General features: G+C 43.3%; 2 protein-coding genes across 2 annotated transcripts; both read left to right on the top strand.

The window, feature by feature from the left end:
* Positions 2,705 to 3,965, top strand: LOC8065490 (protein EXORDIUM-like 2). The gene has a single exon (XM_002438026.2). It carries the CDS (start codon positions 2,788 to 2,790, stop codon positions 3,772 to 3,774), a length of 987 nt encoding a protein of 328 aa, XP_002438071.2. The 5' UTR covers positions 2,705 to 2,787; the 3' UTR covers positions 3,775 to 3,965.
* Positions 5,090 to 8,694, top strand: LOC8065489 (serine/threonine-protein phosphatase 2A activator). Its single transcript, XM_002438025.2, has 2 exons — positions 5,090 to 6,337; positions 8,321 to 8,694. The coding sequence occupies exons 1-2, from the start codon at positions 5,184 to 5,186 to the stop codon at positions 8,328 to 8,330; spliced, it is 1,164 nt and encodes a 387-aa protein (XP_002438070.1). The 5' UTR covers positions 5,090 to 5,183; the 3' UTR covers positions 8,331 to 8,694.

Raw genomic sequence — 24,532 nt, 5'->3', positions numbered from 1 at the left:
GCCACGAGGGGGTCACGTGAGGGAGAGATCCGTCCCATGCTGCCGTATAGGGACAGCACGCCATGCGTTATAGCGGAATGACACGTAATGCACGATTCTGAGCGTGACACGTGTGAAGTGTGTCATTCTCTAAGAGACTGGGTTCCCGCGGGATGGTGACAAATTAATGCCTCGTTCGTTTGGCATGGAATCAATGCTTGGAATGAATCCTACTGGAATTGTTTTGGAAATTTATATAAACATTGATCAACCAGAATAATTCCTGGTGAAATCCTCCCGAACCGAACGGGGCCTAATGGTGGCGGGGTGTGGTTATGCTTTCGTTGGCCCAGTTACATTCGCTAATGGGCCTATACAAGCCATTTAGTCCATTATTAGCCAGTGGGCTGACAGTTTGGTAACTGAGCCAAAATTTTGAATTATATAATCTCGGAAAAAGTCTTTTTTTGTGAAGTGGGAAAATCCATTTTACCTTTATATTATTATTTGATTTCCCACAACTCTAAAAAACAGATATCTTACCTCTTGAACTATCAAAATCATTCAAATTTATCTCTCATCCTACTTTGAAATGGTTTTGAAGACAGTCTTGTTCCCTTTAGTTAAAAAATAAGATAAATCTTGATAAGATTTTGAAACCATAGAAATGTTAAGCCTTCGAGGGGGGCGCATAGTCCCTGTACCTAACATGATCGCGCCTCTTATTTTTCTTATTTTTAATATCGATTATGTTTTTCTGAAATATGCATGAGTGTACGTATCTTTGTATTAAGGAGAAATGTTATGTACAAGATATTAACGCGTGACCGAGCAAAAAAAAAGAAAAAATACATTGTGAAAAAAATAACTGGGAGAGAAGCTATGTTTGAGTGAGTACGCGAAGCCTGTTCGCTCCCACTTCAATCCATCATTCGGCCTCTGCTTGGATGACTTGTAGGAGTTCAAATGTTGTTGTCAAGCCCCTCAGAAGCATTGTGTATTGCCTTCCTTCCAAATCTCCCATGAGACCAACGCGAATAGCGAGTCCATGCCTGCATGCTTGTTGCTGGTGAACAAGCCATGAAGTTGTCTCCACTAGCATAGAGTGGATGCTGCTGGCACTGGACAATTGCTTTGGATTGTCGAGAGGATCAGGAACCAAACCTCCTAGTGTTGTGATCGATTGTTTCCTGAGCCTGATCACAAAGAAAACATTCGCTACGAGCTTCAAGACCATGTTATCTCGTGCGATCACCAGTCTAGTGTTGTCGTCTAAGTGATAGCCATAGAAAATCTTGATCTTGAGCGATGCCCAGGTTTTCCATTTGAGATTATGCCCTTGGAACGGTCTTGCTCCGGCGTGAAGCATACGGTAAGCCGACTTGGCCATGTAGGTACCATCAGGGGGTCCATCTCCGTACTATATCTTATCTAGTTGATCAACTAGCTGGAAGTCCCTCAGTGTGTTCCAAAGCAACAGATACACACCGATCGCATCAGCTGACTTACCACCCAATATGCGTCTTGTCCAAGCTTTGTTGGTTAGTCAACCACGGACAGGCTGCGTCACGCTCGCTTTGTCACCAGCTATGCAAGGCATGGAGATTGTCGATTGCCGATTCACCATCGATCCACGGTCTTCCCAAAAGAGCGCTTGGCGGCCACCACCAACAATGGTGAAGGTTGAGGCCCTGAAGAAGGCTACCTCCGGCGCTGTAGAAATAGGTAGCTGGCTCCATGCTCAATCGCGGTCAGTTTTTTGAAGCCACAACCATTTTGTCTGTTGCGTGAGGCCAGTAAGTTTCAGGTCGCTGATGCCCAGTCCTCCAAGGTCAGTAGGTCTACAAACAGTCGGCCAGGAGACCATACGCTTCCCCCTGAACGGAATATGTCAGAGCCAACCTAGAAAAACTTCCTGCAAATGCTGCCAATCTCTCCTTTCGGACCCATGGTGGTAAACTTTTTGCGACCATTGCATAAATTGGAACAGATCGAAGAACGGGTTTAATCCATACTAGGCGACCGCTCCGTGCCATTAGCGCCCCATGGCATGGTAGCAACTTCCGAGCGACAGATTCAACGACTGACAGTAGTGTGCTTTGGGGATCTTCTTGTTACTTAGGAACGGCTCTAACCAGTGACAATTTATATTATCTATTAATTAATGACACAGAACTCATAAATAGAAATATCACTTTGGAACACATTAGCTAACTCTAAAGGGAAACCGTACGTTAGCTCTCTATTTCCTAACAACAAAAACCACACGTCGGCAACTTCAGTCGATCAATGATCATTTGAACGCTGGCAAGAATAAGCAGAAAACTCGACTCCACCAGACATTTTCTCTTGGTCCAGAACCCTAAACAGATGCAGTCCCGCGGCGTTCAAACTTGCAGCCATGCATGAAATAGTTGCGGGCACGTTCCATTCCACCGTAAGATCACTACCCCCAACTGGCAACAGCCTAACACCTTCGTCTTCCTCACTTAGATCAGATCTGCATCGATCAGTTCCGAACCACGTTACGTGCATCTACGAACGAGCGGCGCCTGAAATCCAAAACCGCGGAGCTGATGCACGCGCGCGTCATGCGCCTCTTAAACTCCACGGCGCGCCGAGGCCGCCCACACACGCGCACGGCACACCTTCCTCACGTCGTCGCCTTTACACCCACAGGCTCCCTCCAGCCAGCTATATAAACCCACTGCCACCACGAGCTAGATACGTAGCCCAAGACCCAAGTGCGCGAGCTCAGAAAACCTCACAACAACAAACTCTCCATCTGTCAGCTCTCGCTCGGAATCCATGGGCTGGCGCAAGAAGCCATCGTCGTCCATGACGACGACGCAGCTGATCCGCCTCGTGGTCCTCACCGTCGCTCTGCTGGGCGCCGCGGCGCCGCGGCGCGCGGCGGCGTTGAACCCGCGCATGCTGTTCCTGGTGAAGCCCGACCCGATCGTGCTTCGGGACCACGGCGGCGCGCTGCTCACGGGGAACAACCTCACCGTCAACCTGCTCTTCTACGGGCGCTTCACCCCAGCGCAGCGCGGGATCGTCGCCGACTTCGTCCGCTCCCTCTCGGACTCGGCCGCGCCTCGCCTGCCGCCGTCCGTGGCGTCGTGGTGGCGCACCACCTCGCTGTACCGCGGTGGCGGTGCGCGGGTGCGGCTCGGCAGGCAGATCCTCGTCGACGAGCGCCTGTCGTCGTCGTCGCTGGGCCGCCCGCTCTCGCTGGGCAACGTCACGGCGCTGGCGCGGGCCGCGGGGCACCACCGGGGCGCCGTCACCGCGGTGCTCACGGCCGCCGACGTCCCCGTGGCGTCCTTCTGCGTGTCGCGGTGCGGCGGCCACGGCCACGACCGCGGCGGCGCGCACGGCCGGGCGCGGTACACGTACCTGTGGGCGGGGAACCCGGCGCAGCAGTGCCCCGGCCAGTGCGCGTGGCCGTTCCACGGGCCGACATACGGTCCCCAGACCCCGCCGCTGGTGCCGCCCAACGGCGACGTCGGCGTCGACGGCATGGTCATCAGCCTCGCCGCCCTCCTCGCCGGCACGGTCACCAACCCGTACGGGGATGGGTACTACCAGGGCGACGCCGCCGGCGCCGGGCTGGAGGCTGCCACGGCGTGCGCCGGGATCTTCGGGAGCGGGGCCTACCCCGGCTACCCTGGGAAGCTGCTCACTGACCCGGCCACCGGCGTGAGCTACAACGCCGTCGGGCTTGGCGGGAGGAAGTACCTGCTCCCGGCATTGTGGGACCCGACGACCTCGCAGTGCAAGACACTTGTCTAGACATGGCAGACTGGCAGGAGTGACGCCCGCGGCGCGTGGAGAATGTCAAATGCAAGGAACTGACGCATGAAGGGAGAAAAAATAAATGCCTCATTTGTTTCCTTCCCTGTTCACTTGTTGCCTGTACTTGTAGTTTGTCCTACGAGGAGAGATTGCATGATGCATTTGATTTGCATGTGTTATTTAAAATGTGTGGTCTTTTTTTTAAAAAAAAAGTAATTTTTATTTGTGGTGTGTCAAACTAAACCCCATCTTCACTTTCTTCTAGAAGTTGATCCATTTAATGACAGAAAGAGTATAAGAGATTGTGTGGTGCTCTGGAAGCACCTCCAATGGCTAACTCTAAGGTAATATCAGATGCCACATGGAGAATAGATAGACTAACGATCTTCGAGTTTGAGAAGAACTAAGCTCTTTATGCATCTCAATGCATACAAAAGAGGTATAAGACACGAGAGAGAATATATGAGGCATATAGGATGAAATCTCATCTAATAAGATTTAGTAGCTGACTGTTACTAATAAAGGTGTCCTAGGAGCATCTCCGACAAAATTACTTAGTCCATCTCCAATACTTAAAAAAATTAATATAAGAGATTATTGTTGATTGTTTAAAATCCACATTCCACTCTCTCAAATGTAGCCTCTCCGGCTCTCTATCCAATCTAAAAACGGTAATCTATTGAAGGATAGAAGAAAAATACTACACTATTCATAATAGATGACCACTTATATAGACTGTTAATAGATTTATAATAGATAGGGGATAGGTAATGCTCTGATATTTCTTTTTTTTGAATATATGCTCTAATCTGTTTTTTAAAAACATACCAGATGCTCTAGTCTTTTTATGTTTTTTTAGAATTACACAGTACCATACAGACACACGCAACATACACACTCACCCCTATGAACATACTACTTAAATCCTACTCTGATGAGCACTTCTAAAGGACTGAGCCAGCAAATCACGAAATTTATAAAGTCACCACAGGCGCCTCGCTGTGGACAGGGACATCACCTACCAAGTATATCGCCGTTAAATCTTAAAATAAATCTAAGAAAATGTGAACACATGTGCTAAGTCACAATTTTAAATTCTGTGGACAAGTTTTACCATAACGAAGCTAACCAACTGATATATGATGAGTTTGCCTATGTTTTGTTTTTTATTAAAGACACGCACGCACGGTGTAAAAAGGCTGAAGCTGTCAGCCGAAAACCCCCAACAAATGCATTTCGGCCCAAATTGTTGAGGCTTTTCGGCCCAAATTCTCCCACTCGGGCCAAAGTCTGCACGCCTCTCTAGCATACGCTGATACGCCATAGCTCGCCGACGCCGACCTAAACGCCCACAATTCGCCTCTCCGATCCGGCACGACACCGCCGCCGCCGCCGTCACGGTAGCCATGTCCAACCCCGGCTCGTCTCCCGCCTCCGGTCCCCACGACCACGAGCACACCCCGCTCTGCCGCTCCTGCGGGGCGCCCACCACGGCGCCGACCCCGGCCCCCTGGTCGGGGACCACCGACTCCCCGCCGCCGGCGTACCGCCCCATCCGTCTCCCAGCCATCAACGCGCCCACCAACACAGCCGCCATCGTCCTCTCCCCGGTCCCGCAGCCGCTCCCCGTGCCCCCCGCCACGCCGCCCCATGCCTTCCAGGTCCCCGCCAAGCGGATCGCCTCACCGGACGACATCGCCCGCTTCCACGCTTCAGTCCACGGCCGCCACTTCCTCGGGTTCGTCGCCGCGCTGTCCGCCTCCATCCACGGCCGCAAGCTCTCGGACCCGCTACCGTCCCCGCCATCCCCGGCCGTCGCTGCGCTCCTCGACCTCGTCTGGGCTCTCGCCGCGCTCGTCGAATCCATCCCTCCGCTTCCGCACAGCTCCCGGTACGGCAACCCTGCTTTCCGCCTCTGGCACGAGAAGCTCACCGACTCCGCCAGCGAGCTGATCTCGCGGATCACGGCCACCGCGTCCTCCCCCGCGGACCTCGCGGGCGCCGAGGTCGAGCTCGCACCGTACCTCCTCGACTCCTTCGGGAACGCCACCCGCATCGACTACGGGACGGGGCACGAAACCAACTTCGCCGCCTTCCTCTACTGCCTCGCTAGGCTCGGCCTTATCACCGAGGCCGACTACCCTGCCGTCGTTCTACGCGTCTTCTCAGCCTACCTGGATCTCATGCGCACGCTGCAGGACACGTACCAGCTGGAGCCTGCGGGCTCCCATGGCGTGTGGGGGCTAGACGATTACCATTTCCTGCCCTTCATATTTGGGTCGGCGCAGCTGATTGATCACAAGTACATGAAGCCCAAGTCGATTCACAACCCAGATATCTTGGAGAATTTCTCCAAGGAGTACATGTATCTGGCATGCGTTGCATATGTGAAGAAGGTAAAGAAGGGGCCCTTTGTGGAGCATTCACCGATGTTGGATGATATCAGTGGAGTGGCCAATTGGAAGAAAGTTAACAGTGGGCTGCTCAAGATGTACAAGGCTGAGGTGCTTGAGAAAGTGCCGATCATGCAGCATTTCCTCTTTGGCTCACTAATCAAATGGTATGAGTCATAGCACTTATATAATTTTTCTCGCATGTGTTTTGGTGCCCATGAATTGGTCTTATTAGTTCCATGTTACAACAAGAGCTTCTAGTGTAGAGAATGGTTGCCTGGTGAAATATGCAGTGAGTAATTCAGTTCTTTTTACAGACTAAGATTAGCATAGATGACATCAAATATGATTGACAGTCACTCGGAAAACAAAAATGGATGCCAACTTTATCAATTGGAAACCCTGGATGCAGTAATTCTTGGAAAATGGTTATTAGTATTATGCAGGTTGCTCCTTTTTTTTTGCATTAATAGCATTGCATTGTTAGCCTTTGTGAAAATTCGGTGGTGGTCAAGGATTCTTGTATCTTGTTTTACCTAGCAGGCTACCTCAGTAATCATTGGCAGAGACATTGTCAATGAACAAATAATGCTGTCTCCGATGTCCAAAAATGGCTGCTTTCACCTAGTCTGGTGAACTCTTGTCTGTCACATTTCCATAGCATTTCTTGTCATTACTGTTGAGGCCCTATGTTGGAAAGACATTCCAAAATTAATATGGCTGATAACCAATTAGGTGGTATTTCCAGTAAGAGAACCATTTCAGACCCAAGCAAGGTGATGTACACAAAAGTTGCAATCAAACAATCTTTGGATAAAATGCTTGAAGATAGTTGTGGATGAAAGCAGAAAAAGTTCAGAATAAATAGAACTCATATGATTTATTGGAATATAGTTACCTAGAATGAACAACTGCTATGCTTGAAGACATTTTTTTTATGTTATGGTGCAAATTACTTAAGGTTAAGGCAGCATGGCACTGAATTTTAAATAGTTCTCTTCAATCCTTGATGAGAGCCTAGATTGCCCTAGCTATTAGGCCATCCTTCATTTTCGTTAAGGTCAACATGGCTTTTTCAACATTTCCTGGTTATATTTTGGATATCATTTAGTTCAAATGTTTGCATGCTAAGGTTGACTCTGTCTCTCTCTCCAGTTCATTTGCCCAAAATGCTCATATTTTAACCATCTACATTCAATGCATTAGTTGATAGGAATTTTTCTATGTTCTGTTCTCTTGATACCAGTGCGCTACATTTTTCCTGGGTATTATTTTTTAGAAACATTGGTTGAAAATTTATTGTGTTATTATTTTAAGAACATTGTTTGTTTTAATGTGATCTTTTTAGTTACTCAATGTGTTCTTGGCTTTATACTGTTGTCTTGATCACTTGTATGAATTGCTCCTTTCTGTACCTTTGTATTTGGATGAGAGAATGGACTTGTGTAACATTAACCCATTGTCCCATACTCCCATTCCACATGCTTCATCTTTGTTTGGTTACTGGTCCAAAATAACTTATGAATCCCGTTTGACACGTTTTGAGACTAGAGACTCTTTGTCCAATTCTGTCAGGTATGCTGCATTGCCGACATTGCAGAAGAATCATAGCATGCTTTTGCTGCTTTGTCCTTGACCAGCTAATCCTGAAGCGCAGCATCTATTAATGCAATAGAGCAACTAGCTATGGACATATGATTTATGGCAGAGAAAGGAAGAAAAATCATAGCTAGCCAAGAACATTCTGCCATTTTCCATGTCATTTCAACTGCTCTAACTCAGAACTCAAGAAGAACATTTTTTTTTTTGGGATTTGGCTCAAATTATTAACTATATTCAGAAGGAGCAATAAATCACTTTGTAATGCTTCCTCATTGCTCAGCTTATACAGTAGCAGCCTGATATGTGTGTTATTCATGATTGATATAGATATCTTTTTTTTAACATAGGAAAACTCAGCTTTTATAGAAAGCAAATGTTCTGATTGATATATCTCGAGGCTGAGTTGATTACTGAGTATTATCTGGCACTCTAAATGAATAGGAGTAAATTTCTGTTAAGAACCATTGTTGTTTACTGTTATCAATTTTTTTTTTGTTCACGTGACCTGCTGATGAACATTGGTCTATGTTCTCTGTTTTTTTTTTCAGGGAGGACTAATAACATCTTAGGAAGGCTCACCAATTATCTGTGAGAATTCATGTATGATGTGAGGACTGGTTGTACAGTGGTGCTACTCAGAGTTGGCTGAAAAAAAGAATACATATAGAAGGTCATTTTCCACCTAGGGTGAATGAGCGTTCTGTATGTTTGCATACCGTGCCAGCACACCTATCTTCTGGCGTTTTAAATTCTGGGAACTTGTCGGTTCCTGCTCAGCTTGTGCATTACTTGAGGATTGCCTTGGTTCCTTGAGGGCAATGTAATGTTAGTTGAATAACACCTTTGTATTGAGACTTTTGGCGTAGATGACCAGAGCAGCCTCTTTGGTTTTGCTGAATGGAAGCCTGAACTGTACTCGCTATATTTGGTTTGCCAGTGACTGTGGCTGTTGCTTCCTCTTGGAGTCTTGGAATGCCGTTGACCTGTTGTGTTCATCGATCATGCCATCATCAGCTGGTCTGATCTGGTCTGGCCAGGAGAGAGTGCCGAGTGCGATACTAGTGAGGGCCAGCGGCGGCGGTCACGCCTCTCGACGGCTGAGGCCAACTCCTGTCGATCTGTTCCATCCTGCGCGTGTGCCGTCGGCATCAGGCCGTGAGCCATGGCCCAGAGGCGCCACCAGACCTGCACTGCACCTCCGCGGCGGCTGAGGTGATCGGATCTACTTGCCCGATAGCACTCTGGACACCTGCCGCTCCAGTTGGCCCGGGCTTGGCTGGTTCCGAATCGAGCAAAATCGCAGTATAGCCGCCAGGTATTCCTTTTCTCAAGCCGAAGCTGACTTGGAATCGAATTTTATTTTTCTCCCGACTCCATTCCACATTTTGATCTTTCTCTCTCTCTCTCTCTCTCTCTAAATATACTCTTTCTATTCCAAATTACAAGACACTGCAAGAATTTTAGAGAGTCAGAGCATCTCAACGAAGATTACTCGCACGCCACTGGTAGGCGCTGTAAGCACTTGTATCTCGTTCTGGATGACGGGTACTGGGTACAGCATCCACAAGCTTGACGCCGACAACATGAATCATCACCTCTCTGAATCTGCTGTCCTCCGGTTAGTGGCGCCAGCGCTTGGAGGAATGGCCTTCACCTCCTTGGGCACCATCATCTTCGTTGATACCAATCGTTGATGCCGTGGCAACCGTGCTACAACACGGAAAATGCTAGCCTCACCCTCGGTCCACGCGTTCCAGATGAGGTATACAGCTTGGGGGCGGCCATAGCTGTTGGTGAGAAGTTGTATATATATATATATGCAGTGACAACAGACCGTGCACTCGACTGTTCACCCATGCACCATGCCATGCAGGTGTTGTCGTGGGCACGCTCCACCAGCGTGGAGCTGGAACCATGGCGTCCATCCATGGACTGGTCCTGGAATAGCCTGTCGACTCCGTGGCCGCTCCATGGGATCATGCTCGTCTCCTACGCGTTGCACCCGGACGGACACACCACTCTTCATGTCCAGTTGGTTCCTGGAGCGACACAATTACGCCATTGCCAGAATGCAGGATGCTCAAAGAGAAGCTGCAAGGACAAGGAAGAGGTGGAACCGAACCACTTGCGGTTGAAACCCACTCTTACATGCTTGGGAGACAGCAGGTTTTGCCTCGTGGAGAATATATTGTGTGGCGAGGATTTTCGTGATGGCTCTGTGATCCGTGTCACCTTGTTTGGTCTCAAGTATATGATCATAAAGGAGAGCTGAAAACTAAGGTTCACAGATCCTATGCAGTATCCAAGAATAGCCTATTTTCTCATGCAGTATTCTGGATGTAACCTTAGGAATGGGTTTCCCTCATGCATGCTTCGCTACACTCTTCCTCTGTAACTGCATTTTGAGTAATTTAAACTTTATTTGGATGTATGGTAGCATGTTGGGAATCACTGGTGCCTTTGACCAATTGCCATTTGTTTTCATGTATGTATACCATGTATGCCCAAGTGTTCTGGATGTAATTTATGTTCTGTGGCAGTGCAAAGATAAATAATAGAAGACAAAATTCTCTTGTTAATTTTGTGTAGTATGTTATATTTGTTATGCCAATTTTGGAAAATGTTATGCTACCATTGTCAATTTCATGTTCAAATATGCTGCATAGTCTTGATCTTTGCGAAGTCACGCTAGATTTACTCCAAGAGTTCATTTATAATCTCAAGAGTGCACTGTCTCTCAATGGGCTGTATTACTCTGCCGATTAAGCTCATGACTCGCGGGAGCCTGTGGCGATAATCTTGCCGAGCTCCCCGTATACCTCTAGAGAGAGAGAGAGAGGAAAGTGGCAGCGTCGGCACGTCAGAATTACTGCACAGCTATCCGTCGAGTCCTTTTTTTATAGAAGAAAAAAGAAAAAAAAGATCTATTTCTAAAAAGAGAGAGAGACGGGCGTGATCGCAAAAAAAATAAAATAGAGAGAGAGAGAGAGAGAGAGAGAGAGAGAGAGTGTCTAGTCATTTGTCGACATATATAGTGATAGCACAAATTCTAAAACACAATCAAACGTATAGAAATCTGACAGTGTACCAATTCTGGTTTCTAGGTTCAGTGTGACTCTGACTCAAATTCTTGGAATTACATTCTCGTTTTTTTTTAATTTACAGTGTATTTTTTAGTGTAAGTGTTTGCCTTTGTAGATGTAAATTTGTGCATGTGAGGATGTAAATTTGTCTGAATGTAGAACTGTAGAAGTTCTGAAGGGGGCGGACCTAGGTCCTAGTGACCCTGGGCGCCTGCCCAGGCTCTGTCGGAAACTGCACTGTGTGTGCACACATGTAAGCTGGGTATAAGGCACCTTCTCTTTTTTTGAAGTAATTTGTTTTGCATTTGTGAAGTATCTGTCATATTTCTTCTTGTATATCTGGCTTCCATAGAAAAAAATTGGGAATTTTATTTCTGAAGATTTTGTCATTTGTCTTTCTGATTTCTTCATATGGTAGATACTTTTCTGAATTTTAGAATGTGTCTGGTATTTTTCTTTTTTTTGTATTTGATTTTTTCTGAAGAGTATGGTATATGTCTATGTGAATTGCTGTGGTTGCTTGCTCTCTTCATGTAATCAATAGACTAAATCATTGACATATGTATTAGTTGTTATGCAGTTCTCAATCTTTATTCTTGTGCCAGTACAAGTATGGCAAAAGATCCTTTTGAGTGCCTGTACAAGTATGGCAATAGTACCTTAAGATACCATTTTTTCCAATTTATAGTTTCTTCTGTGATTCTGGCTGCTGCTAGTGCAAAGTGTACTCTGATTGCTCATCATTTGGAACCTTTGCTGTTGTTGCAGGGGACTCAATGTTTGATTCGCTGAGGGAGACACCAGTGCTCCGATGTGGCCGCAACATGCATTCCACAAGATGTTGAAGCCCGACAAGTAAGTGCCCATGCCTACCCTGGTTTTAGATTTTGCAGTTATCTTTATCCCTTGTCATTTTTGTTCAGTTTGTAGTCATATGAGATTCTAATGTTAGGTTTTTTTTTTCTTTTTTTGCTTTTTCTGGTGGATCTAGATCACAGGTCTTCAATTTCATGTGTTTATGTTCTCCTTATACAATATTTACAGTGTTTTGTTCATTGTAATTTTAGTGTTACGTTGATGTAAATTTATTTCTTTGTTGACGATGTTTTCTTTTTGCATTACGTGTGTAATATTTGTATCTATGTTTGAGTGTTGGTTATAATTGTGATCATTAGATTTTAGTGTTTATTTGATCTGAGGTTTAGGAAATCCAGTTGTTGGATGGAGCCAAAACAACCGGATTTTATTTGATTGCAAATCCGGTTGTTTTGGTGCTTTCCAACAACCTGTTGTTGGGGGAGGCCTAAAACAACCAGTTTCTTTTTTCTAGGTAGACAGATTCTTAAGCAAACATAGATGGAAAAAGGAAATAAAATAAAACAGAATTTCCATATATATAAAGGGTAAACCATTGTACATGCATGGAACACATTTTAGCAAGCAGTAACTAGTTCATAAACTAAAGGTGCCACTTCATACACAAATATACCTAAACATAAAGTACTATAATGCAGCCTACAGTTATCATAAAGAAATAGATCAACCATACTACTTGAATGAATCTACGTCTTCCTATATTACCCAAAAAACTAAAACATTTGGCCAAGTTTGATCCATGCCCATTGGTACCAAGGGTAGCATTATTGCTAACATATGTTTCTCTCCTCCGAAGAATTTTTCTTATTTTCTTCAACGCTTCTTTCCGTGGCATGATGTACAACGGACTCATTACGAATACCGCGTGTAAAGTTCGATGCTTGCACATATAGAAGTACCCAGCTTTTATACGACGATCTTTGTACCTGTCAAAAGCACGATTAATAATATCGCATGATTTCTTGATGCTTTCTTTATTTTCCTTAAAGGCTTCCCAACCGAGCAGGCCTTTTTCCTCTAAGTTATAATACTTCTCTGTGATTTTTCTTGACTCAATGCGCAACATCCATTCACGGTACAAGTATGTTTGTTTGATCATAACCTTTCGCTGCAAGTTAATAGTGCCAAATTCATTACGGCGGCAAAGTGTGAATCCCTTTGATCCAACAACAAATTGGGTTTTCCCCAACTTTTGTGTTATCCTGCATGCATGTTCAGAGATAAAAACTATAAGAATTTTGGACAACCATATATAATTGTGATGCCATGTGCAGACAACCATATATAGTTGCGGTGCTCCAGAGATATAAAAAAGGATAGTGTATCTGGGATGGATAATCGATCAAATGGATGGTTGTTTGAGTGTGATTGGTGAAAGTAACTCATTCAGGATTCATCTCTGCCTTTTTCTTGCCCGTTAGCCTTTGCAGACGCACACAAGACATACCTATCGGCTAACCTTTTTTTTAGAGATCGGGTCATTGCTAACCTTGGGTTCTTCTATGCGGTCCATTTCCTTTTTTTATTTACTATATACAAATAACTGGAGAACATCTGTTAGCTGAGATTTTCAAAAGGAAATTAAGGTTAATTAGGGCGGTGTAGGGGATTGGAGAGCAACGTTAGCCAGCGAGCGCCGCCCATTCCTACCGCTAAGACCTAAAAGGACATTCGAAGAAAAGAACAAGGTATGAACCTTTGGTGGGAATCGGTGAATGTGATAAGTGATGTCACCCTCTCTGAAGAGGAAGATCAAATGATATGGTCATATAGTTCTTCAGGGAAATATTCTGTCCAAACTTTATATGTTGTGGTTAATTTTAGAGGTATTTCCCCAGTGTTTGTCAATGCAATCTGTAAGCTTAATATCCCTCCAAGAGTCCAGTTTTTCCTGTGGCTCTTGCCTAAAAATAAACATTTAACTCGAGATAATTTGGCAAAAAGAAGACCTGTGGAGGATAATACCCGTCTTCTCTACAGTGAAAGAGAATCTATCATTCATCTTTTTTTTGAATGTTGTGTGGCTAATTTGGTATGTGGTCATATTTGTGAGATCCTTAGTCTAAATTTGGGTCATTACTTTGAGGCGGTTGCTCGTTTTTGGCTAACCAACAAGAATCATTAGATTACAAATAATATCTCAGCTGATGTCTTATGGTCTTTGTGGAAATTTTAGAATGAAAATTGTGTTTTCAGAGGCGCAAGTGGATGGGACTAAAGGATGTCCTTTTCAAGATTGCAAGGATGTTACGAAGGTGGATCCTGCTGATGCAGCAGGAGACTGGGATGCGCATGGAGGAAGTGATAGTCTAGCTGGAAAAAAAAAGCATCAACACCACCTTAACTAATGTGGTACAATCAGATGGGGTCTTCATTAGGGTTGGCACCATCGGGTGTTCATTATATAGATTCCAGAGACAGTCTGATTTATTTTCAGAAAGTTAGATTCTGAGGTTTCTACTATTTCAGTGTTAGGCTTTATGGCATCAATGCCGTCAGCTAAGCTATCTTATAAGGCGAGCGCGCCAAAACGCGATGCTTGTTTTGCTTTTCATAAAAAAACTGGGGAAACCTTCTTTTATATTTAAAAAACGTTCGAAGAAAAGAGTAAAAAGGATGGGAATCTATTGCGCGCATACCTGTGCGAGTACGAGTCCATGAGGTCGTGAGCGACAAGTCGCTGTAGGAGATTCCACGACCACGAGTTGCCGCCGTAACAGAGCTCTCTTCGACGCTTCGGAGTAGTCGAGAGATAAATAAAACAATCTAAAAAGAAATAAATTACAACGTAGTCGAGAGATCCCGATTGAAGAGAATATGGGATAGATATCGTCATATCGAGGTGAGGATATATACCCGCATAAAGCGGGCTGATTATACCGTATACAAATCCTCTTGTGTTGGATTTTTATGTGGGGCTGTGCCCAGTTGTTTATGGGTTAACTTTTATCTATTACTCAATCTATTTCAAATTATAAGTCGTTTGACTTTTTTGACATCAAATTTGACCATTTATTTTATTCAAAAATATATACAATTTTTTTTATCGTAGCTTGTTTATTAATAAAAATTCTAAAAAATAAATTAAATTTAACTTTATTTGTATAATTTTTTGAATGACATAAGTGGTCAAATATGAAGTTAAAAAAATTAAACGTCTTATAATTTAGGTGGAGCGAGTACCATCTATCTAAAATATATTACTAACGTTATCGTCGGATCCCGATTAATCGCTCTGCCCTCAAGCCACGTGGGCTCGCAGCTTAATCCGGGCTCGGTGCGTGAAACAATACGACTCCCGCGTTGCCACCTACGGAGTCACAAACTAACGAGTACGTATCCGTCCGAGCCTCATATATATGCTGCATGCTTGCATGGCAACCAAATAGCCTGAACACATACATCTTGGCACATGTACACATAAATCTGGTCGGTGCGCGGCGGAAAGCTAAGGCCCTGTTTAGATTGGTGATAGAAAATTTTTTTAGATGTCACATCGGATATGTCGGAATGATGTCGGGAGAGATTTTTAGAAACTAATAAAAAACAAATTACATAGCTTGTCAGGAAACTGCAAGACAAATCTATTAAATATAATTAATCTGTCATTAGCACATGTGGGTTACTGTAGCATTTAAGGCTAATCATAGAGAGTAACTAGGCTTAAAAGATTCGTCTCGCGATTTTCAACCAAACTGTGTAATTAGTTTATTTTTTTATGTACATTTAATATTCTATGCATGTGTCCAAAGATTCGATAAGATAGATGAAAAAATTTTAGGTGCGAAACTAAACAGGGCCTTAAGGTTATTGATCCACATGTTGATACCGCTTTGCATCTCCTGGCCGGCGGCCATCTCCGCTTGCCAAGACGCGGCCAGCCACTGCATGCACACGTACAACGGGACCACGAAGATATACATGCGAGCACACACTGCATGCACACGTACAACGGGACTACGAAAGTACGACTACGTACATACGAGCACACGCTGACATGCGTGCATGTCGTCCTCTCTGTTACCATTTAGCCGAGCTCCTGGTCCGTCCGAGATACTAAGAGCAGAAGAGAGATGATAACTTGACTCTCATGCAAGCACTAAGCTGACCACAGATGTATAGGTAATGGTCAGTGGCAGAGCTCAAACGAAATTTTAGGTGAGGCGCGGACACATATGATCGTAGGCATATTTTTATTGATATCACACAATGAGAGTTTAAGTGCCTAATAAATAACAAATTTAAAACTAAAGGAGTTTCGGAATCCCCACGAGAATGTTGATGTTTATCAGTTGTCCCTCAGCCAGCCCTCACTGCACGTTCCTTCGCTCTCGGTCCTTATACTAGAGTCAAGAAATAACGCTACACATAGCAGATTAGGAAGGAGAAGCTGGGGGTAGGGAGCCACACCGGCGGTAGCTGGGGCAGCTGCCCCACTGTGCCTAATGGGGAGCTCCGCCTCTGGTAATGGTGAACCCAAATAGCAAGTGTTGTGAGAAAAAATAAGAAAGAGAATGTGTCTCATAGACAAATATGACACAACTTACTATATAATTTGACTCTAATCACTTGGTTTATAGTTACTTGGCTCTATTATTGATCTTGCTATAAGGCTCACTTACCATCTGAGTCTGATCTGAAACGAAGGCTAAGTATCCGTCAAAACTACAACTCCGATTCTGATATATATATATATATATATATATATATATATATATATATATATATATATATCATAAAATATTTTACAGTTTTGACTAAACTAAGATTTGCACAACGGTTCTTGTCAAATTAGAATAGCAGTTTCAATATATAGGACCCTTACTACCAGTGGCGGACGAAGGATTTAAATTGAGGTGTGGCGAGTATTAAAATAGCTAGTAAGGTGATTTCTATACAAATGCAAGATAATTATATTCATCAAGTACAAAACATATAAGCAAAACATATAAGAACTACATATATAAATATTATATATGGAAGAAATCGAATATTAAGATAAAATACTGAAAAAAGATGCGAATGATCGAATTCAATGGACAAACCTAGTGACACTGAAGCTTTAGTTACATTAGGAGACCTAGGTAATTGCATTTCCTATCTTTCTACTTTTGAAATGCATTCTTAATTTTCTCAAGATCAATTCGAATCTCTCTCTCAATGTACTAGTGTTAATCGTGTGTTTTAATAAATGGATTGTTGCACATACACTCAAGCCCACAAGCTAGAAGAGATCAAGACTCCAAGTACGTTTAGATAGAAGCATTCAGCCTTCAATGAGGCTTCTTTAGAGTATTCAAAGCAGCTGTTTAGAGTAAAAAAATCAATCTACTAGAAGCGCTAATGGCAGGAAGTAATTTAGGAGAGGGTGACTCAGAAATTGAGATATGGCAATAGGCATATCTTGCCATATGGGTGGCTCCGCCCCTGCTTACTACTTCAACAAACTAGCAACAATCAAGATTTAATGATGCTTTAGCATTACAAACTTTTTTGACAGGAATGAAAACAGAGACATATACCATACATAATAACAATATAACACCCTTGACAAGAAATGGTAGTATAACAGACAAGAAAACACACACAATTTGGCAAGCTAATGAACTTACACAATTAGTTGTAAATGACAATCAAGATGAAGATCTAATAGCACAGGCCACAATACAAGGACACGGAAAAAGGGAGATGCAGAGACATCCCCTATCGTATGCCCAGATGATTAACAGATAATGGGATAAGAACAAAGGTGTTCAAATCCACACGTTTCTAATCAAAACCCTAAATGCACATTAAAAATAGCGACATCTCACCACCAGATTTATCCTCAGAGTTCTATCGCACGTAAGCAGTAAACTATAGATCGGTAAGATGCGTTACAAGGTAAACTGTGTGATAAAAATGTTGGGCTATCCATCCACATGGAGGATGATTTGGAGCCTAGCAAAGCAGCAAAAACAGCCCACAAGCCCCGATGCTTGTGCACCATTGATCTTGTCTCTAAATCAATGGTTGAGATTGCTTCTTTGGAGGTATATAACCAAAACTCTAGCCTCCATTCTCAGCTCTGCTGCTGAGAGAGAGGAGAGAGCAGAACACACACCACAATGTGAGAAGAAAGGAAGAAGAAGAAGGAGAAGGAAAATCTGTCCAGATTTGGTGGCTTTGAACCGGTCATCTTCAAGCAAGTGATTGGAGGCTCAAACGTAATTGGATTGGCACCAAACTTGGCACTGACGGAGCCAAGGCCCGACCACCCTAGGTAGTTGGCCGGGCTCCCACGGTACAGCACAGGCGGGAGGAGAGAGGGAGGTGCGTACGCAGGGTCGCCGGCCGGTGCGCGGAGGATGGAGGCGAGCGCCATGACTGGCGAGAGGCGGGAGGGGGAGCCACTGACGCCGCCGCCGAGCCTGGGACTACCCCTCCATCGCTGAGGGCCCGAGTGCCGCTGAGCACGAGTGGGGGAAGGAGATGGAGCGTTAGCGCCGCGAGGAAGGGAAAAGACTAGGCCGCAGTGTGTGAGTTTGGCTGATTGAATGGATTTGTAGATGGGCAACTAAATAGAAGCATATACAATCCCTTTTTACTTTTCTTTTCCATTTCTTTTTTTTGAGCAACTTCCATTTCTTTTTGCTTTCTAACATCTTTTGACAAATTAGCACCTATATAATTAATATCTATATATTTAGAATAATATATTTACCAACAATTTCATGAATCCACACCCGTCTCTATCATCCTCTATCGACCCCATATATTTGTAATTAAATTCTTTACTCCACTAGAAGACTGATTTTAAATCTCGATTGACATCTATTAGGATTCTTAGGCTCCTGTCATGGTTTTGTAACAAATCAAACAAATAGTTTGAGAATTGAAGATTTAGAAAGAGAAGCAAAAATAGAGATGAAGAATAGAGATAAATTTCTTTAAGGTTTTAGAGTTTCAATTCTTCATGTCAAGACACAATGGCCTTGACATTATCTCTCTCAAAAAGTTGGTTGTCCCCAAACAACACCAGATAAAAATCACCTTGGGAGATCGTGAACTTCCTCCCACAGTGTCAAGGTTGGTGAGTGATCATCAAACCATTATATCTAAATTTGTGACGGTAAAGATTCCCCTTTATATACTATACATGAAGCTAGAAAATGGATGGATGGGCTGGATAATCATCGAAGAATCATGTGGAATCAAAGTGATATAATTATCTTTTAAATTCTAGTAGCAAAACACGCAGGAAAATCATCTAGTTCAATATATCTTGGATGCTTCGAGTTCTGTGTTGGAGGTGCATTATATGTTAGGGACCATACTAGTGTCTCCAAGGCCTAATTACATAACATTGTGAAATAATGATTCCTCTAAAAATATTTTTAAAATAAAACCCTACTAGGGGAAATTATGAAAAATTTCCCTCACACCTTTCCTATAAAAAGGAAAGAAGAGAGATAGACAAGGACTTATGAATTCATTTGCTCTTTCTCAATTGCTCTTCACTCTCTTCTCTATTTGTTCAGTTTAAGATTAAAATTCTAAATATCTACTACATCACAAAACTCTTAAGGGATTAGGAACGCTTAAGCATGCTTAAATTTAAGCAGTGAGTCACTCCTCGCTTAGCACTTAGCCCCTTTTAGAATCTTGTGTTATGTTTATGTTGTTAGTATTAGTATAACATTTCGCTTAGGCTTCATAAAACTTTTAGCTTCGCCACTAAAACTTGGTGAGCTTGTTCCTCACTTAGAGTACTTCAATATGTTAAGTTTGTTTGAGAATTGGTTGAGTATAGCACCAGATTTGAGAGGAGTCTTGTTAGTTTGGGTCTCTGCAGTTTTAGAACAGGGCAGTTTGGTAGATGATTTTTTGGATAGTCAAATGGTGTTCGATTGAGCTGAAATTTGATCAGTGGTTAGGCGACTTGTGGATCTACTTTCCTACCAAAATTTGTGCACAGTGGTGCGGTAGTTTGGGAGATATGAACTGATTACCGAGAGGGACAGAATTTGTGACTTCTCTGTTTGTCTGTTGTTATTCCTCTTGTTAGAAGGTTGTGGTTGTAGTTGATGCCAAGTTATAACTTGATGAATGTGTTGCTACTAGTGTAATCCTCTATCCTCTAGAGAAGACTTGTTGTACCCATTATTGATTATAGTGGAAGTTTGGAGCTTGGAGTGGACCGGTTGGTCCTGTGGTTTTTACTCCTCATCTTGAGGAGGTCGCATTTGCAGGATGCCAAAATTTTGGAGAGAAACGTAACCGAGTTCATCATGGAGTCATGGTGCTCATTGCCGCTTTCTCTCCGAATAAACCATTACGACCAACACGGAGTGAAGCCAAGTTCACCATGGATCTTAGAGTCACAGGATGCAAACTTTTGGACACGAAGGGAAACCAAGTTCGCCATGGAGTTGTGGCGCTCATTAAGCACAAGAATGCAAAAAAAACTTCAGAGATCCAAAGCCTCATGAACAAACTCAAATTGAGAGTGCTCAGCAACGACAACCAGAAGAACAACATGGTGCTCTATCGGTGTCAAAATCTAGAGGGTAGACATAAAGAGATCGACTATGAGAGCAACCAGAAGAACAAGATGATGCCGAAGAATTTTGGAGAAGCGAGATCATCATGAAGCGATCGGTGTCCACTCATCCTCATTCACCACCAAAAAACCATTACAACAGTAAAATCAGCAACGGAGAAACACTACCAGCATAAACAACACAAAGGACTGAATCCTCTATTTAAAGTCTCGTAGGGTTTCACAAATCCAAAATTACCAACAAAAAGCATGTAATCTGGGCAGGCGAGGACAAGCAGAAACATAGAAACATCTAAAACACTACTACAAACATACACGGGAGTGATTCGAACAAAACTACTAACACGCAACACTACAGATCGATCCTACAAGATTAGGAGTAGCAGGAGGAGGGGTTTTGGGATGAAGCAGAGGTCATTCTCACCTGCCCTCCTTTAGTCCTCAGGAAGAGAGGGGGGAGCGTCGCGAGTCAGATTGCAGGCGGGGCGGGTTGTTAACATAGCCTGTTTGCTCGCCCCGTAAAACTTGGCTTCATGGCTATTGCAGACCAGCTGTAATTTTTTCGTGGCCTAATGACTGCCAACCTGCCAAGCCCATTAGGCGAGCGAGAAACCTCGCAAGAACCCGCAAGAGTGAAGAGTCGCATCCCTGCATCTTGGAACTGTAATTGTTCCCTGCATCTTTTTCATCAATGGTGTGATGGACAATAATTTTGGCATGCTATTTTGAAAATGTCATGCTGGCAACTTGGCAATTTGCATAAATCATGGGCTTCGAATCTATAGAAAGGATATCAATTTTACATATTTTTGTAACTGATGTAGTTATCTTTTTGTATCACGTTGAAGGTTGGACAAGACTAGGATGCATGTTGCTGAAGGGGGGCTTGCACATATGTTCGGGTTTGCTATTTTTAGGAGGATATTGAGAAGTGATGGCATTCCTGACATTTTTAGAGGATTTGACACATCTGCTGTTGGAGCTCTACCTAGGTGAGTGACCATTGTATCCATGAAGTTCCTATATAAATATATCTATCTTCTGTACAGAACAAGGCCTGGCTGGCCGCTTTAGGAATATTTTCTTCATATAGATAGTCGGGATATGAAAATTAAAATGATCAGTGCAAAGTTGTATCATCTGTGCTCATCGATTAACTAGATATAAATGTTTAGTTTGCAGATTCTAAATTCTTATAGTATGTGTAGATACTGTACGTTGAGAGAGACACATGTTGTTTTCATCGTGGTGTAGCAGGTCTTGCGGGTTTGGCAACTTAATCTGCTATGTCCACGAAAAATTTGCCCGTGAAGTTTATAGCTTAGCGGCTAACCATAAGCCCGTAAACAAACTTTTGCGGCAAGCGATATAGGTTAGCGGCCGGCCACGAATAAGCCCGCCTGCAACCTGAGCCGCGAGTGAAAGGAGAGAAACTGGACAAGAGAGAGAGAGAGAGAGCGAGCGAGCAGAGAGAGAATGAGGATGCGGTCGTACGCATGCAAAGGCATGGGCTCTTGCAACTTAGGTCTTGTTTAGTTCCGAAAATTTTTTGGTCTTCGGTACCGTAACACTTTCGTTTTTATTTGAAAATTATTGTCCAATCATGGACTAACTAGACTCAAAAGATTCACCTCGCGATTTACAGACAAACTGTGCAATTAGTTTTTGTTTTCGTCTATATTTAATATTTCATGTATGTGCCGTAAAATTCGATGAGACAGAGAATCTTATTTTTTTTTTTTGGTTTTTGAGGTGAGATAAACAAGGCCTTATGCCAGTCTCAATGTATAGTTTCATGGCACAGTAAACTAGGTAACCGAGCCATATGAGTTTCATGGGACACCTTATTTAATATGCATGACACTCTCATAAAACATGCATTGAGACTAACCTTGTACCCAACGGCCAGCGCCAGGCCTCTGGGTCGATTGCTTCGCTTGGGTGTATCACTGGGTCGGCTCGGGTGCCCACATGCCGATGGATCGGCTCCACCGGCTCGGCTTCAGCTCGGCCTCGCGCCGCGGCATGTTCGGACAAAGTTCATGCTGCGGCCCCTGCCGCTTGTTTATTTATTAATTGAAATCTGCGTGCATACCCAATCAGGAAGTCGGTTAAGCCAGATTCCACTGTCAGGCCAGTCTCAATGCATAGTTTCATGGCGTAGTACCAAGACTATAAGCTAGGTAACCGAGCCACATGAGTTTCATGGGGATGAAATTCCTCTCTCATCTGATGAAACTCCTTCATTTATGACCCTACCAAGTCAGCAATTTTGCTTATGTGACACTATATTTAGTGTGCATGACACTCTCATGAAACATGTATTGAGACTGGCCTCATCGATAACAAGCCGTGCAGGAAATTAAGAAGATGCCGAAACACGTGGACCTATTAGGATGTCACGCTTCTTCTTGGAGGGCACTTCGGTATACTGTTGTTGCGGGGTAAAGTTTATTTTGCCCTTAAAGGCATGTGCCCTCACTCTCCCAACCATTGAATTCGCTTTGAGAAGTGTGCAAACACACATCTCAAAGCGAAACTAGTTTGAGATATGTATTTGCACACTTCTCAAAGCAAATCCAATGTGTGGGAAAGTAAGGGCATGCGCTCTTAAAGGCAGAAAAACCGCCTTCTTTGTTACATCGGCATGGGACAGTTGTACGCCTTAACATTCTCTCCTCTCCTACCATTCCCTGTCTACAAGCTTTTCCCGATTTTATTTATTTTTCGATGTAATTTTGTAGAAGCAGGGCGGGTGGAAATGTAGTACAGGCCTGTTCGCTGGTCTAAAAAGTCATAGTTAAAAACATTGTTCGCTAATTTATTGTGAGAGAAAAATACAGTTGGCTGATAGAAAAAATACGGCCGATAAGACAAGCGAACGAGAATCATGGATGTTAGATGGGGTCTCCCAAAAAAAAATTCAAAGAACACAGTAGCACAGATTCGTACTAGTTACCTCAATATGCATTAGTAAAATGGAACATGTTACTCGCTCTAACAAAGACATCATTTAATTGTAGTAGATACATGTTTAATCCCTTGTCTACGGTTGCTAGACCAGTTAGTCAAGCCTCCAGTTGACATCTTCCATGACTAGAGTTCGAATCTTTGGTTAGGCAAATTTTTGATTCTGATCAGTAATGAGGGGAAAAACCTCGCTTGTCATATGTTACCAAAGCACTGGTTAAATGGACCGGTCCTCTCACTAGGTAACGGACCCCTATGTGCGGCCAGGGCATGGGGTTCGAGATTTTCTCTGTCTAAGTAACAAATCCTATGTCCCTGTGTACACGCAAGGCATGAGAGTCGAGGTTTCTCGGGCTAGGTGAGAAATTCTATATCTGAGCTTTTTACATGTTCAATATCTTGAATAAACAATATAAATTTGTATACCTTTTTTCCGTAACATAATTTTTAAAAATGCCCTCCTTTGATCTCATCGTTACATAAACCTGGCTACAAAGGTCTTATTGGTCAAGAAAGATGTTGAATGGCTTAGACCTATTTATTAATGGTGAGAACAGAGGCAGAGCTTAGAGCCATAATCATCATGGATAATGCTAAAATTACTGTTTATTTAATGGGACATCTCTTGAATAAATAATACAAATATATATACCTTTCTGTAACATGGTTTTTTAAAAACACCCTCCTCCGATCTCATCATTACATGAACCTGGCTACAAGACCAAGCTACAATGGTCTTATTGGTCAAGAAAGATGTTTAGTGGCTTAGATCCATTTATTGAGAACAGAGGTAGAGCTTGACAAAGCAAATAGGAGGAGCCGGTCTAGCTAAGAGGGTGTTGCAATGTATGGATTAAAGTTTAGGAGGTGTTCGGATGGGGTGTCATATGAGACGTTTGGATATTAAAAAAAGGCCAAATAGCCATTTTGTCCCTAAACTATTGTCCAAGACTCACTTTGACTATATATTTATTTTTCTTTTTTAAGAAAGTCAAAATCAAAAAAACCTAACTTTTTCTATTATATATTGATGTATACCTATCTATAATATTTTGGAATACTATGGAATTAGAGAAATGAAATTTGCACGCTTTCCCATTTCATTCGGGAGGAGCTGGATGAGAAGAAACTCTCATGTCCAGTTTTGTAGTAGAGATGGAACTAAGAAAGAACCATCGACCGTAACTCCAAAAAAACTAGATTTCGTAAACAACATATAGGAAGAATGAAGGGAAAATCCTGCCGAGGCAATCATATTTGGTCCTTGAACTATTAAAATATCCGCATTA

The sequence above is a fragment of the Sorghum bicolor genome, chromosome 10 (genome assembly GCF_000003195.3).
Source record: "Sorghum bicolor cultivar BTx623 chromosome 10, Sorghum_bicolor_NCBIv3, whole genome shotgun sequence".
Lineage (NCBI taxonomy): Eukaryota > Viridiplantae > Streptophyta > Magnoliopsida > Poales > Poaceae > Sorghum > Sorghum bicolor.
The sequence above is the reverse complement of the archived record's forward strand: the minus strand, read 5'-3'. Positions and strand labels throughout refer to the sequence as shown.